Below are 13,757 nucleotides of genomic sequence, written 5' to 3' on the forward strand. Positions count from 1 at the left end.
CTGAAAAAAAAAAAAGGATCGGTTTAAATCGATATGCTGGGGATAAGCTGATTGGCAACACTAAATTGGCCCTAGTATGCGAATGTGAGTGTGAATATTGTCTGTCTATCTGTGTTGGCCATGCGATGAGGTGGCGACTTGTCCAAGGTGTGCGGTACCTTCCACCAGTATGCAACCTGGATAGGCTCCAGCACCCCCCGCAATCCAGAGGGAAAAGCGGTTTGATTGATTGATTGATACTTTTATTAGTAGATTGCACAGTACAGTACATATTCCGTACAATTGACCACTAAATGGTAACACCCGAATAAGTTTTTCAACTTGTTTAAGTCGGGGTCCACGTTAATCAATTCATGGTACAAATATATACTATCAGCATAATACAGTCATCACACAAGTTAATCATCATAGTATGTACATTGAATTATTTACATTATTTACAATCCGGGGGGTGGGATGAGGACCTTTGGTTGATATCAGAACTTCAGTCATCAACAGAGAAATGTGGACATTGAAACAGTGTAGGTCTTACAGTAGGATATGTACAGCCAGCAGAGAACATAGTGAGTTCAGATAGCATAAGAACAAGTATATACATTAGAAGTACATTTGAGTTGTTTATAATCCGGGGAGATGGGATGTGAATGGAGGAGGCTATTAGTAAAGTGTTGAAGTTGCCTGGAGGTGATGTTTTAGAGCGGTTTTGAAGGAATATAGAGATGCACTTACTTTTATACCTGTTGGGAGTGCATTCCACATTGATGTGGCATAGAAAGAGAATGAGTTAAGACCTTTGTTAGATCGAAATCTGGGTTTAACGTGGTTTGTGGAGCTCCCCCTGGTGTTGTGGTTATGGCGGTCATTTACGTTAAGGAAGTAGTTTGACATGTACTTCGGTATCAAAGAGGTGTAGCGGATTTTATAGACTAGGCTCAGTGCAAGTTGTTTTACTCTGTCCTCCACCCTGAGCCAGCCCACTTTGGAGAAGTGGGTTGGATTGAGGTGTGATCTGGGGTGGAGGTCTAAAAGTAACCGGATTAGCTTATTCTGGGATGTTTGGAGTCTAGATTTGAGGGTTTTGGAGGTGCTGGGGTACCAGCAGGTGCAAGCGTAATCGAAGAAGGGTTGAATGAGAGTTCCCGCTAGAATCCTCAAGGTGCTTTTGTTGACCAGAGAGGAGATTGTGTAGAGGAATCTCGTTCTTTGGTTGACCTTTTTGATCACCTTGGTTGCCATTTTATCACAGGAAAGATTAGCCTCTAGAATGGAACCTAGGTAGGTGATCTCATCCTTCCTGGTGATAACAATGTCACCCACTTTTATAGTGAAGTCACTGACCTTCTTAAGTTTGATATGGGACCCAAATAGGATGGATTCCGTTTTACCTAAGTGTATGGATAGCTTGTTGTCAGCGAGCCAGGTGCAAATATTGAGGAGTTCAGCACTGAGGATTTGTTCCACCTGTGACTTGTCCTTGCCGGATACCAGCAGGGCCGAGTCATCCGCAAACAGGAACAATTCACAGTGGCATGCTGATGGCATGTCATTCACGTATATTAGGAACAGTAAAGGTCCTAGTATACTCCCCTGAGGGACTCCACAGCTTACTGAGAGGGGAGGGGACATGGTGCCATTCACCTCTACCACCTGTTTCCTCCCCTCCAAGTAAGATTGCATCCAGCTTGATGAGGTTTCGTCGAATCCGATTGCTCGGAGCTTATCCAACAGTATAGCATGGTTAACGGTGTCAAAGGCCTTCTGAATGTCCAGCATGACCATGCCGCAGTATTTGCCCGCGTCCACCTCATGTTTGATGTGGTCGGTCAGATAGAGAAGGCATGTGTCAGTGGAGTGGTTAGTTCTGAAGCCGGATTGGAATTTGTACATTAGTTTATTAGTAGCAAGGTATCTATCAACCTGTTCATAAACTATTTTCTCCATTACTTTCGAAATGGAACTGAGAATAGAAACAGGTCGGTAGTTACCAGGTTCTAATTTGCATCCTTTTTTATAAAGGGGGGTTACTCTTGCTATCTTGAAATCCTTGGGTACTTGGCCTTGTTTGATTGAGAGGTTTATTATATGAGTGATTATTGGGGCAACGGTGGTGGCAGAGTCCATGAGGAATCTGGAGGGGATATTGTCAAGGCCGGTGGCCTTGTTTGGGTGGAGCGCGCTCAATTTATTAAGCACCTCGTTAGCTGAGACCATTTCTAATTTGAAATTTAAGGATGGATGGATAGGCTTTGTGAATCAATATTGCATAAAAACATATCAATCCCTAATCGATCAAATCAATTATTTTACCCAACCCAAAACTAAAATACATATACACGATGAGCATTTAACATCACTTTAAGCTTTATTGAAAACGTGTGTGAAAAAAAACAACAAGTAACTAAAAAAAAAAGGGAAGAGGGGAGCCAAGCATTAATCAAATGTAAATAATCAAATGTATATTTGTTCTTATGCTTTCTGAGCTCACTATGTTCACCGCTTACTGTACATATCCTACGAAGTGAGACCTACACTGTTACAATGTCCATTTCTCTGATGATATAATTGTTGACTCAAGTATGCTGATAGCAACCCAACCTAACCCGCCCGCCGCAACCCCCTCCACATCTCAGCCCCCGGATTATAAATAATGTAAATAATTCAATGTATATACTCTGATGATTAACTTGTGTGATGACTGTATTATGCTGATAGTATACATTTGTACCATGAATTGATTAACATGGACCCTGACTTAAACAACAACTTGAAAACTTATTTGGGAGTTACCATTTAGTGGTCAATTGTACGGAATACGTACTGTACTGTGCAATCTACTCATAAATGTTTCAATCAATCAATCAAAAAATGGCACCCTGGTACTTCAAGACAAATTTGTTTTATAATTCAATAGGGTTTCTTATCCTTTTTTTTAAGCAAATTGCTGGCACTTGCAAATTTGTTTTGCCCCGTGGTGGCTTATTTTTCAGTTGCACTTAATAGTGTATAGATTCTTTATTTGGCCACTCGATTCCGTAGAACGATACAAAAGCAAACAGACTGGTTTGTTACGCGCAATGTTTGTTGATACGATAACCGAGATGGAATAAGAACACCGCAGCAATTTTTTGTAGAAAATGTATTTACATGAAAAAGTGGGGCACATGAAAAGCGAGGTACCAATGTGTGGGACAAAATAAATTGAGGCCAAATGGAGTGCACTAGTAGGATGCAACCAGCATATGTACTGTTGATTTCATGTCCAACCTAGTGCAATTGTGAAGTTCAACCTCATTAAAACAAGAGTTCAAAACATTAACACGGAGTCTCACATCATAAGAAAATCCTACTTCTTAAGGTGTTCTTATTTGTTGTTTTTCGTTCTTTTCTTACAGTTTAAAAAAAGGAAATGCATTTAAATGACCATTCCCTAAATTATTGGTTGTCAAATGGGGGTACACGTACCCCTGGGGGTACTTGAAGGTATACCAAGGGATACCTGAGATTTTTTTTAAATATTCTAAAAATAGTAAATATTCAAAAAATCATTTTAAAATATATTTTTTGAATAATACTTCAACAAAATATGAATGTAAGTTCATAAACTGTGAAAAGTAAAGCAACAATGCAATATTCAGTGTTGACAGCTAGATTTTTTTGTGGACATGTTCCACAAATATTGATGTTAAAGATTTATTTTTCCTGAAGAAATGTTTAAAATTAAGTTCATGAATCCAGATGGATCTCTATTACAATCCCCAAAGAGGGCACTTTAAGTAGATGATTACTTCTATGTGTAGAAATCTTTATTTATAATTGAATTACTTGTATACTTTTCAACAAGTTTTCAGTTATTTTTATATCTTTTTTTCCAAATGGTTCAAGAAAGACCACTACAAATGAGCAATATTTTTATACAATTTAGTAAATCAGAAACTGATGACATAGTGCTGTATTTTACTTCTTTATCTCTTTTTTTTCAACCAAAAATGCTTTGCTCTCATTAGGGGGTACTTGAATTAAAAAAATGTTCACAGGGGGTACATCACTGAAAAAAGGTTTAGAACCACTGCCCTAAATGACAATCTGAAAAGCATTCTACCTAACTGTACATATAGAACAGCTTTTTGCTCAGAATGATCAAGTCCACGTTTTGTGTCCTCTTCACTTTGCAAGAAAAGGGAAAAAAGCTCCCCCACACCCAAAAAAAGATCCTACCGTCATCTGATCCAAAGAGGAAGTAGAAGGAAAAACAGAGGGTGGTGTAGGGTGTACATAACGGGAGGAAAGCGCTGGGATGCCCCTGCTGTGTGTCTCATCCTATCATACGTCTACCAGACTTTAATGGGCCTTACTGCTATCAGCGCCATCACGACTCAGCTTCCTGTCAAGAGGCAGGCACGCACAGGACGCTTGGCTCCGAAGCGACCAAAGCAAATCTTAGAATAAACCCACAGCAAAGTTTGATTCATCCTTTTTACACATCTCTTACTAACACCAGATGTAACTCAATCTGGATTACTACTACACCCCCTTCACTTAACAAGTATTGACCAGAAGAGGCCCTACGTCCACAGCTGTCCTCACACCTGTTACCATATGCCAGCATGCTACCGCTTCTCTTGATTGGCCAAAGTGCGTTGTGGTTTACTGAACAAGATAGGATTTTTGCTTATGATGACAATAGCACGTTTCCTGATAGAAAACTGAAGTGAAACCAGAGCAACAAGATGCCCACTTTGTGCAGGATTTCCTTCCCATATTATCTGAGGATGTTAAGGGTCTAACAAACACACTTCTATTCGACACTGGTTGTATCCGTTTGCTGACAATAAATACTTCTTCCTTGAGAAATTAATCAACGTTTTTCATTTGTTGTAATCATTGCTCTCGGATGTGTAGTTTTATATTAGAGTTTCATGATTAATAGATCTTGAATCGTAACTGCATTAATTAATTTTAACAAATATTTGCCAAATAGATTTTCCTATCTATCATGATTCATGTCTCGTGCCACCAGGCTATACCGTATCCATTTATTTGTGGCAACAAAACAAATTTGCCCATTACAAACGCGCATTTGGCGCCTCACTCGTAATGAAATTACATTGAACTGTGGCAGTATTCATCCTGATTCCACTTCACAACACACCTCATACACATAGTTTGCGTGGAAGTAAGAGGTAGCAGAAGAGATCTGAGACGGCAATTTAGCAACTTTTATCCTATATTTAGCAAGTAGAGGTGCACATTAAAAGATGAAAGAGGATTGTGTCTTGCATCACGCATTTATTCAGTTATCAAATACAAGCGGTCACGAAAGGCCAAGTATTTGCTGCACCAGTGAAAGCATAGCTCCGACTCCACAAGCCCAGGCAGTCTGCAACACCACCGCCTTGCAAGGCGTGGAGAAATTCTTTAAAAGCTTGAAACACAGCCTTTGTCACTTCCTTAAGTGCTAAGAGGACATTCCTCCGTCATTTGGCAACACTTTGCCTTCCTGGTGAAATACATAAACTAATGGTGTTCAAAGTGTGGCCAGGGGCACATTGTAGAAATGAAATAAACAACAAAAAAAACATTCAAAAATAAAGTAAAAAGGCATAAAGTAAAGAGCAAAAAAAAAAATGTGTGTTAATACTCATAACAAATAAAACACAAAAATGTTGGGCCTTTTAATTAGACTTTTTGACTATGAATTACATCATGATGTCAGCAACACCACGCTGCTGTCTGTTGTTTTTACCAAAAAATCTAAATCAAGGTTTTAGATTAAAAAAATACAAATTTACTTTTTGGGCAAAATCATGCAGCCCTATTTTATAGTATATATTCTACCCTAATATTGAGAAAAATACATGTCATAGCCTACAAATACATCAAATACAATGGATTCCGTCCGTCTTGGGGGGGTTTTATTTTTTGGATTGAATTTTGTCTAGGGGAATTGATTGTTGATTATTTGTGTCTTGAAGCAATTTCAGCAATATTGATCGCAGTGTTCGGCTACAGCCAGCTGGTGCTGTTGATTCAGTCTCAACAGAGCGTCAGTATGGCCAACTCGGTTTCAGAGTTGCTCCTAAACATCGCGCCCTGTAGTCACGTGAGAGGCTTTTGACCTATCAGAGAGATTATGGCCAGACGATCTCCTAAATGATTGGCCAAATTGACCACAGGGCGCTATGTTTAGTCCCAATTTTGACACCTAGTTGGCTATAATCTCTCTATACATGGCTGAGTCTCAACTTGCATGCAACCTGAAGAATAATTCTGTTTACTATGGGCATTGCATTTTTTTTTTTATGTAAATACATTTTAAATCAGTTAAATATTTTAAAACCAGATTACATGTTTGTGATGTAATAAAATGATATTAACAAATTATCATGTATTGATTTTTTTCCTGTGAGCGATCCAGCAAATTTAGTCAAATGCCCTTTTTCCATGTGCCAAATAAAGTGCATTTTTAGTTACTGTCCTCATACTGCTGCTCAATTTAGCGTGACCTGATAATACAGAGAAAATACTAATGTAACTATTTTATATTACAAATACTATCATGAGAGCTAAAAGTCAGATTTCTGTTATTATTAATGAGCATATACAGTATCAGGACTAAGTGGCTCTGTATTCGCCTTTCAGAGCACCTTGCAAGCAGCTACCCAGCTGGCTCATCACTGGATATAGACTACAGACCAAAAGAAATCCCTCTTCAGTTAAGCTCACAGCCGCCGCAGCAAAACACTGTTCACAATGTGTCATAGATTATACCAAAAAAATGTCAGCATCGTACAATCCCCCTTGATGGATGGGTGGTGGACTTGAGTGAAAACAGTGGCATGTTATGTGTGATTGGCATTACTCAGTAGTGAATTTGCTTGCAAAGCATGCAAAATACAAAAGCAGATTTTTAGTAGAGGGTGCATTAACAAATAGCAAAAACAGTGAGGAGATTAAGACAGAGAAGCTTAGGCACTTTAGAAATGAATTTTACTGGAGGCTACTGGAGCAAAATATTGCAAAATTGGAATGCTACTCAGCACTGGCAGAGGGCCGACCTCTGACAAAGTTAGACAGTCTTAATTTGGATCAGCACCAAACTACTTACATACTATATTTCTAAATGTTGCTGCTAAAATCCATGCAAGTCACATCGAGAAATTAATGGGAATTTTGCAAAATACACTATCTTTCAATGACAATATAATCATAAGTCCTGTCTGTGCACCAACATGTACAATTATCGTATTTTGCTTTAACTTAAAAGGTGGCATGTGTAATAATGTGGCCTTGCTAATGTTGTAACGCATTTCCTCAGCGTATCGGTATTTTGAGAACGAAATAGGCACTGACACTACCCATATCCACACAGGTTTTATTTGTTGAACATATATTTTGCCCTGTCAGTTGGATGACACATCCACATACAGGCTAACGGGCATATATTTCCCCCGTTAGCCTAGATGTCTATGTGTCATTGATGGGGGTAGCATGCTAAGCTACACTAGTGTGATGGTGCTTCGCTCCTAAGCATCCATTGCATAAACATAGAAGCTTTGTTAGACAAGGTCATAAACTGTATTGGACAATATAGTTTACATGCGAAATGTCCATGTCCATTTATTACAAGTAATAGGAAAACGTATCACGCATCAAGGAGGAAATCAGCAAGTTTGCCGTCAGATTAAAAAATCTTCTCTACCTTCAATCGTCTTCGTATTTCAAAGGCATTCCCGATACAAATCCTTGATTTGTTCCTGGCTTTGTCATGAGAGAGTTAAGTTGAGAATCGTATCAACGGCGTTCAGATTTACTAAGGTCTGACATGTTTAGTAACTTTACCAGTGGCAGTAGCTTGACGAAAGTGGCGGTGCGAAATCGGCAACCTGGATGTGACACACTCACAGACTTTCTAATTGGTCAAACAGTGGAGAGCAGGGCATCGAAATGAAAACAATAACAACATTTTGAAGTTGTAAATCTAATTTTGAAAATAGCATATCCCAGCTGAACTACTGTTATAAAGGTATTCGAAAAGAACATGATTTATTAATGCCTTTTGACATATCAGTGCCATTTAATGATGACTTGACATGAAACTATTACATATGGCTCCTTTAAATTAAAGTCCTACTGAAACCCACTACTACCGACCACACAGTCTGATAGTTTATATATCAATGCTGAAATATTAACATTGCAACACTTGCCAATACGGCATTTTTAGTTTACTAAATTGCAATTTTAAATTTCCCGTGAAGTGTCGTGTTGAAAACGTCGCGGTATGATGACGAGTATGATGACGCGTGCGTTTGACGTCTCGGGTTGTAGCGGACATTATTTTCCATCCCGATCCAAGCTATAAGTAGTCTGCTTTAATCGCATACTGACACATTATTCTGGACATCTGTGTTGCTGAATCTTTTGCAATTTGTTCAATTAATAATGGAGAACTCAAAGTAGAAAGATGGAGGTGGGAAGCTTTAGCCTTTAGCCACACAAACACAGCTGGTGTTTCCTTGTTTAAAATTCCCGGAGGTGAAGCTTTACTATGGATCAGAGCGGTCAAGCAAACATGGATCCCGACTACATGTCTACCGGCAGTTTTCAGTGAGAAAATTGCGGTATAAAGTTGCCTCTTACCGGAGATCAGCAGAGCTTGTGCCGTCCATGCAGCTGCGTGACTTCCCTCAGAGACTCTGGCGTCAACACACCCGTGGCCACACCCCTTCTTCTTCAGGTACTATTTAATCTAACTAAAACACTAGCAACACAATAACAGATAAGGGATTTTCCAGAATTATCCTAGTAAATCTGTCCAAAAACATTTGAATCGCTCTCACTTGCCCTTGCCTGTTTTTTTTTTCTTTCTAGTCCTTCACTATTAATATCCTCATCCACGAATCTTTCATTCTCGCTCAAATTAATGGGGAAATTGTTGCTTTCTCGGTCCGAATTGCTCTTACTGCTGGTGGCTCACATTCTAAACAATGTTCAGATGTGAGGAGCCCTACAACCAGTGACATCACGCGCACATCGTCTGCAAAGGCAAGGCTTTTTTATTAGCGACCAAAAGTTGCAAACTTTATCGTCGATGTTCTCTACTAAATCATTTCAGCAAAAATATGGCAATATCGTGAAATGATCAAGTATGACACATAGAATGGACCTGCTATCCCCGTTTAAATAGGAAAATCTCATTTCAGTAGGCCTTTAAGTATGTTTTGCGGTGTCATCATCACTAACATACACACAAACAGTGGCTATTCAAGGACGGCCACTTCGGACCTTTACAGTCGAAGCATATGTCCAAATCAACAAAAGAATTACTCCATTCAAAATAAAATTCTACTTTTTCGAATGGACCAGCCAGAACCGGACCATCTGATAATCGTTGGGGTGGCCTGAAGAGTGTTTCACACGTAAAAATCTGACAAACAACACAGTTTTGCAAAGAAAAAAGGGTGATTACTGCTGTATCAGACTAAAGCAGTGATTTTCAAACTGTGGTATGCGGGCTCCAAATAATCAATCAATCAATCATCCTTCCATCCATCCATCCATTTCCTACCTATTATACCCTTTGGGGTCGTGTGTACTTATATAGCCCTAAATTACGAGTGTCTCAAAGGGCTGCAAAAGCCACAACGACATCCTCGGCTCAGATCCCACGATCAGAATCAGTTGATGAAAGTTGTGTTTAATTTTCATATATTGAAACACAGTGTTACTGTTCAAAATGTGTGTAATGCTACAGTGGCCAAAAATATTGAATCCATCCATCCATCCATTTTCTACCGCTTGTCCTTTCGGTGTTACGGCTGGTGCTGGAGACAAACTCAGCTGCATTCGGGCGGAAGGCGGCGTACACCCTGGACAAGCTGCCAACACAGATAGACAGACAACATTCACACTCACATTCACACACTAGGGCCAATTTAGTGTTGCCAATCAACCTATCCCCAGGTGCATGTCTTTGGAGGAAGCCGGAGTAACCTGAGGGACCCCACAAATATACTTGTTAAATAAAACTTATGCCTAATTTTTTGGGATGAATACTTAGGCCTACTAAGCTACTGTATTTTAATGTTGGTCATTATGGTGGTACTTGGAGAGCCACATTTTTTCTGAGTTGGTACTTAGTGAAAAAGGTTTAAGAACCACTGCGCTAAAGGATTAATATATTAATGTGCACATGTATACAACCAGTGTATTGTACTTTTTAGTTCTTATTGTTAACCCCCTAAAATAATTGTGTTTCTTTCTTCAATTATTTGGGCTTTTTTAATTACATCAAGTAAAACTGCTATTTTAACAAGGATGAGTTAACGCTCTCTATATGTAAACAAAAGCGGTGTAGAGACACTTTGAATAAAGAAGTTCCAATGCTTGAGTCCACTTCTTTAACCGTTATGTACATAATGTGAATGCACCACACTGCAAATAAGGGGAAGTTGAATGTCCATTTACAGTTATTCATAGGAAGCTGTAGTTGTTATAATGACTTGTATGGTACAGAAGACACAATGGACTTCCATGCATGTACTTCCTCTACACCTGCAGGAACTATGACTACATCCATTCTCGTGGATAGCATCACTAAATGTGACACTCCACCGGATATACTAATCATATGAGAGGGACAAGCGGTAGGAAATGGATGGATGGATGGATGGATGAGAAGCATGCACTACACGTGATGTTACTAAGTGAAGTTCACGTAAAAGTTAAATAAATTACAAAAGTATAATAAACGTCACATCACATGTGGCAGCACTCCGTTAGAAGTAACGTTTAAAACATCCACGTTAAGAGTTGTTCTGCTTTATTTTATCTTACCTGTTGATTTTCAAAGCGAAAGCCCGTCGCTCCGCACTAGTCAAAGAAGCCATGTGAGGGTCGAAAGTCCGGTGAAGAGGCTGCTACGCTTCCGGATGGCTTCGGTTGTTCTGCCGCCCGCCTGCCGCTTCACCCGCCCGGCTGTCACACAGTCCAAGGCGCCGCCTCACCGCTCCGCACAAGAAAGCTCCGTAGTCAAGAGAGAGGGAGCGAGTCCGGAAGTAAGTCATCATTTTCCGGTTGGGCCGCCACAAAGCGAGAAATGTGCCGGAAACTGTTAGTGGAGGGTTAAGAAAATAAAAGCCATCAAAGGTCACATACGTTATATTAAAACAGGCCGACTGTTGTAATTAGAACAACATGATCCTTTTTGGGGTTTGAAACCAGTTTTAAACCACGAAGGGAGAATGAATTAAAAAAAAAAAAAAAAAAGTCAACAAACGAAATTAAAGTAGAAAACAATTTATTTTGCAAAGTGTGCTGGCATGGGTTTACAAAAATAAAACCTGATAAGTCCTCTGTAATAATTGATGTATGGGTATGCATAATTAAGTTGAATTCTTTTGTCTTTTTGACCACCCCTGAACTGTGAACCATCACTGTAGACCGGTGGTTATTAACCTGGGTTCGATCAAACCCTAGGGCAGGGGTGTCAAACTCAAATACAGAGTGGGCCAAATTTTTAAACTGAAGAAAGCCACGGGCCAAGGTTGAACAAATTAACCTTTTAATAGGGACCTGCGGGGTTTGGTGGTAGCGGGGTTGTGTATATTGTAGCGTCCCATAAGAGTTAGTTCTGCAAGGGATTCTGGGTATTATTTCTGTTGCGTTACGGTGCGGGTGTTCTACCGAAATGTGTTTGTCATTATTATTTGGTGTGGGTTCACAGTGTGGTGCATATTTGTAACAGTGTTGTCACTGTTAATACGGCCACCCTCAGTGTGCCCTTTATGGCTGTTGATCATGTATGCCTTGCATTCACTTGTGTGTGTGCTAGAGCCGCATATATTATGTGACTGGGCCGACACGCTGTTTGAATGGAGGAAAAGCAGACGTGACCACAGGTTGAAGAGAACGCTAAAGGCAGTGCCTTTAAGGCACGCCCCCAATATTGTTGTCCAGGTGGAAATTGGGAGAAATTCGGGAGAATGGTTGCCCCGGGAGATTTTCGGGACGGGTACTGAACTGCGGGAGTCTCCTGGGAAAATTGGGAGGGTTGACAAGTATGAGTATTAGTGGTGAATGCGGTGTTACAGCGAAACCGCCGCTGTTTAACACCGGCGGACCAGCTCTAATGTTAATTTGACATTGCCTCAAGGGCCAAATGAAATTACAGGGAGGGCCAAATTTGGCCCGCGGGCCAGAGTTTGACACCCATGCCCTAGAGGTTCGGTGAGTTGGCCTCAGGGGTTCGGGAGAGGTCAAAACACACCCGACTCATCGTCCCCATACAAACTTCTACCTGTCGGCGTATTACGGATACGGCAACAGCAAAAGTAACACTGATTTGCAGGTGTCTAATTTGTTGTGAGTTTATGCACTGTGTTGGTTTTGTTCTTTGAACAAGGTGATGTTCATGCACGGTTCATTTTGTGCACCAATAAAAAAAACATGGTAACACTTTAGTATGGGGAACATATTCACCATTAATTATTGTTGCTTATTAACATGCAAATTAGTAACATATTGGCTCTTAACTAGTCATTAAGTACTTATTAATGTCCTGGGTATGACGTTAAACTACATCCAGGCATGAGATGGGAGGTTGTGTATGGGGTTAGTGAGTCCCAACTAACGTCTATAAAATGCACACAAAGAACCGTTTGCACCTTCTCTTGTGACTGGCGGGCGGTCAGCGCCATAAAGCTGAGCGGGTCCCTGGGTAAATGGGGCGCGGACAACCAACAGGACAGACTAAGTTCAACAGCCCAGTAAGGCAATTAGTTTAGGAGAAGGATCTCTGATATAAAATACCCCTTCCAACCCGCACCAAGCCAGCGTGGAAGGTGTAGGCTAATAACCAGCATGAAAAGTACGCCAAATGGCAGAAACATGCTGAGGCTTTCGTCCAGCAGTGGACTGACAATGGCTGCTGATGATGAGATTAATGCCTTATTCGGCATGGCCTCATTATAACCCTAACCCTCCAACCCTGGCGCTAAACCTAACCCTAACCCTAACCAAATAACTCTAAATTTAGTCTTTGTTACTCAGAATTTGTTCCACTAGTGTCCAAAAACCTCTAAATTAAGTCTTTGTTACTTAGAATATGTTCTCCATACTAAAGGGTTACCAAAAACACATAACTTTGTCTTGAATTAAAAAAAATATATTCATATTCAAAAATATACATCTTTTTTTTCACTTAGAAGGGTTCGGTGAATGTGCACATGAAACTAATGCGGTTCGGTATCTCCAACAAGGTTAAGAACCACTGCTGTAGACACTTTTCACCTTTGATCACTAAAGACACTTTAACTGCTGCTGTGACCCAAGGTCACCTCCATATGTATACTGTTGACTGTCAATCAGAATGTGCAATAGTGTTATGTTATTTACTGTCCCTTGTATATCCATTTTTTTTATTTTTTTTATTTTATGTTTATTTTTTGCTAAGTACCTTGTGACTTGTTGAAGGGTGGACTAGCAAAGTAAGATTTTCATTGTACGGCAAACTGTCTGTTTAACTGTGCATATGACAATAAACAATTTTGAATCTTGAATATGTAAAATATCATCCATTTTCTACCGCTTGTCCCTTTTGGGGAGGCGGGGGGGTGCTGGAGCCTATCAACTCGATGAGGTGGACAAGTCGCCACCTCATCACAGGGCCAACACAGATAGACACACAACATTCACACACTAGGGCCAATTTAGTGTTGCCAATCAACCTATCCCCAGGTGCATGTCTTTGGTGGTGG

At 40.1% G+C, this 13,757-nt stretch overlaps 1 protein-coding gene across 3 annotated transcripts in view; it reads right to left on the reverse strand.

Annotated features, from left to right (window-relative positions):
• The window catches only part of dock8 (dedicator of cytokinesis 8), a 164,688-nt gene extending 153,643 nt beyond the window's left edge, over window positions 1-11,045 (reverse strand). For 2 of the 3 annotated variants that reach the window (XM_061900626.1, XM_061900617.1), the window contains exon 1: window positions 10,837-11,045. In XM_061900626.1, the coding sequence (XP_061756610.1) occupies window positions 10,837-10,889 (53 nt within the window). In that variant the 5' untranslated portion in view covers window positions 10,890-11,045. The remainder of the gene's footprint in view (window positions 1-10,836) is intronic. The other variant, XM_061900634.1, reaches the window with a different exon arrangement.
• Between the last annotated feature and the right edge of the window lie 2,712 nt (window positions 11,046-13,757).

The sequence above is a fragment of the Nerophis ophidion genome, linkage group LG01, assembly GCF_033978795.1.
Source record: "Nerophis ophidion isolate RoL-2023_Sa linkage group LG01, RoL_Noph_v1.0, whole genome shotgun sequence".
In the NCBI taxonomy this organism is placed as follows: domain Eukaryota; kingdom Metazoa; phylum Chordata; class Actinopteri; order Syngnathiformes; family Syngnathidae; genus Nerophis; species Nerophis ophidion.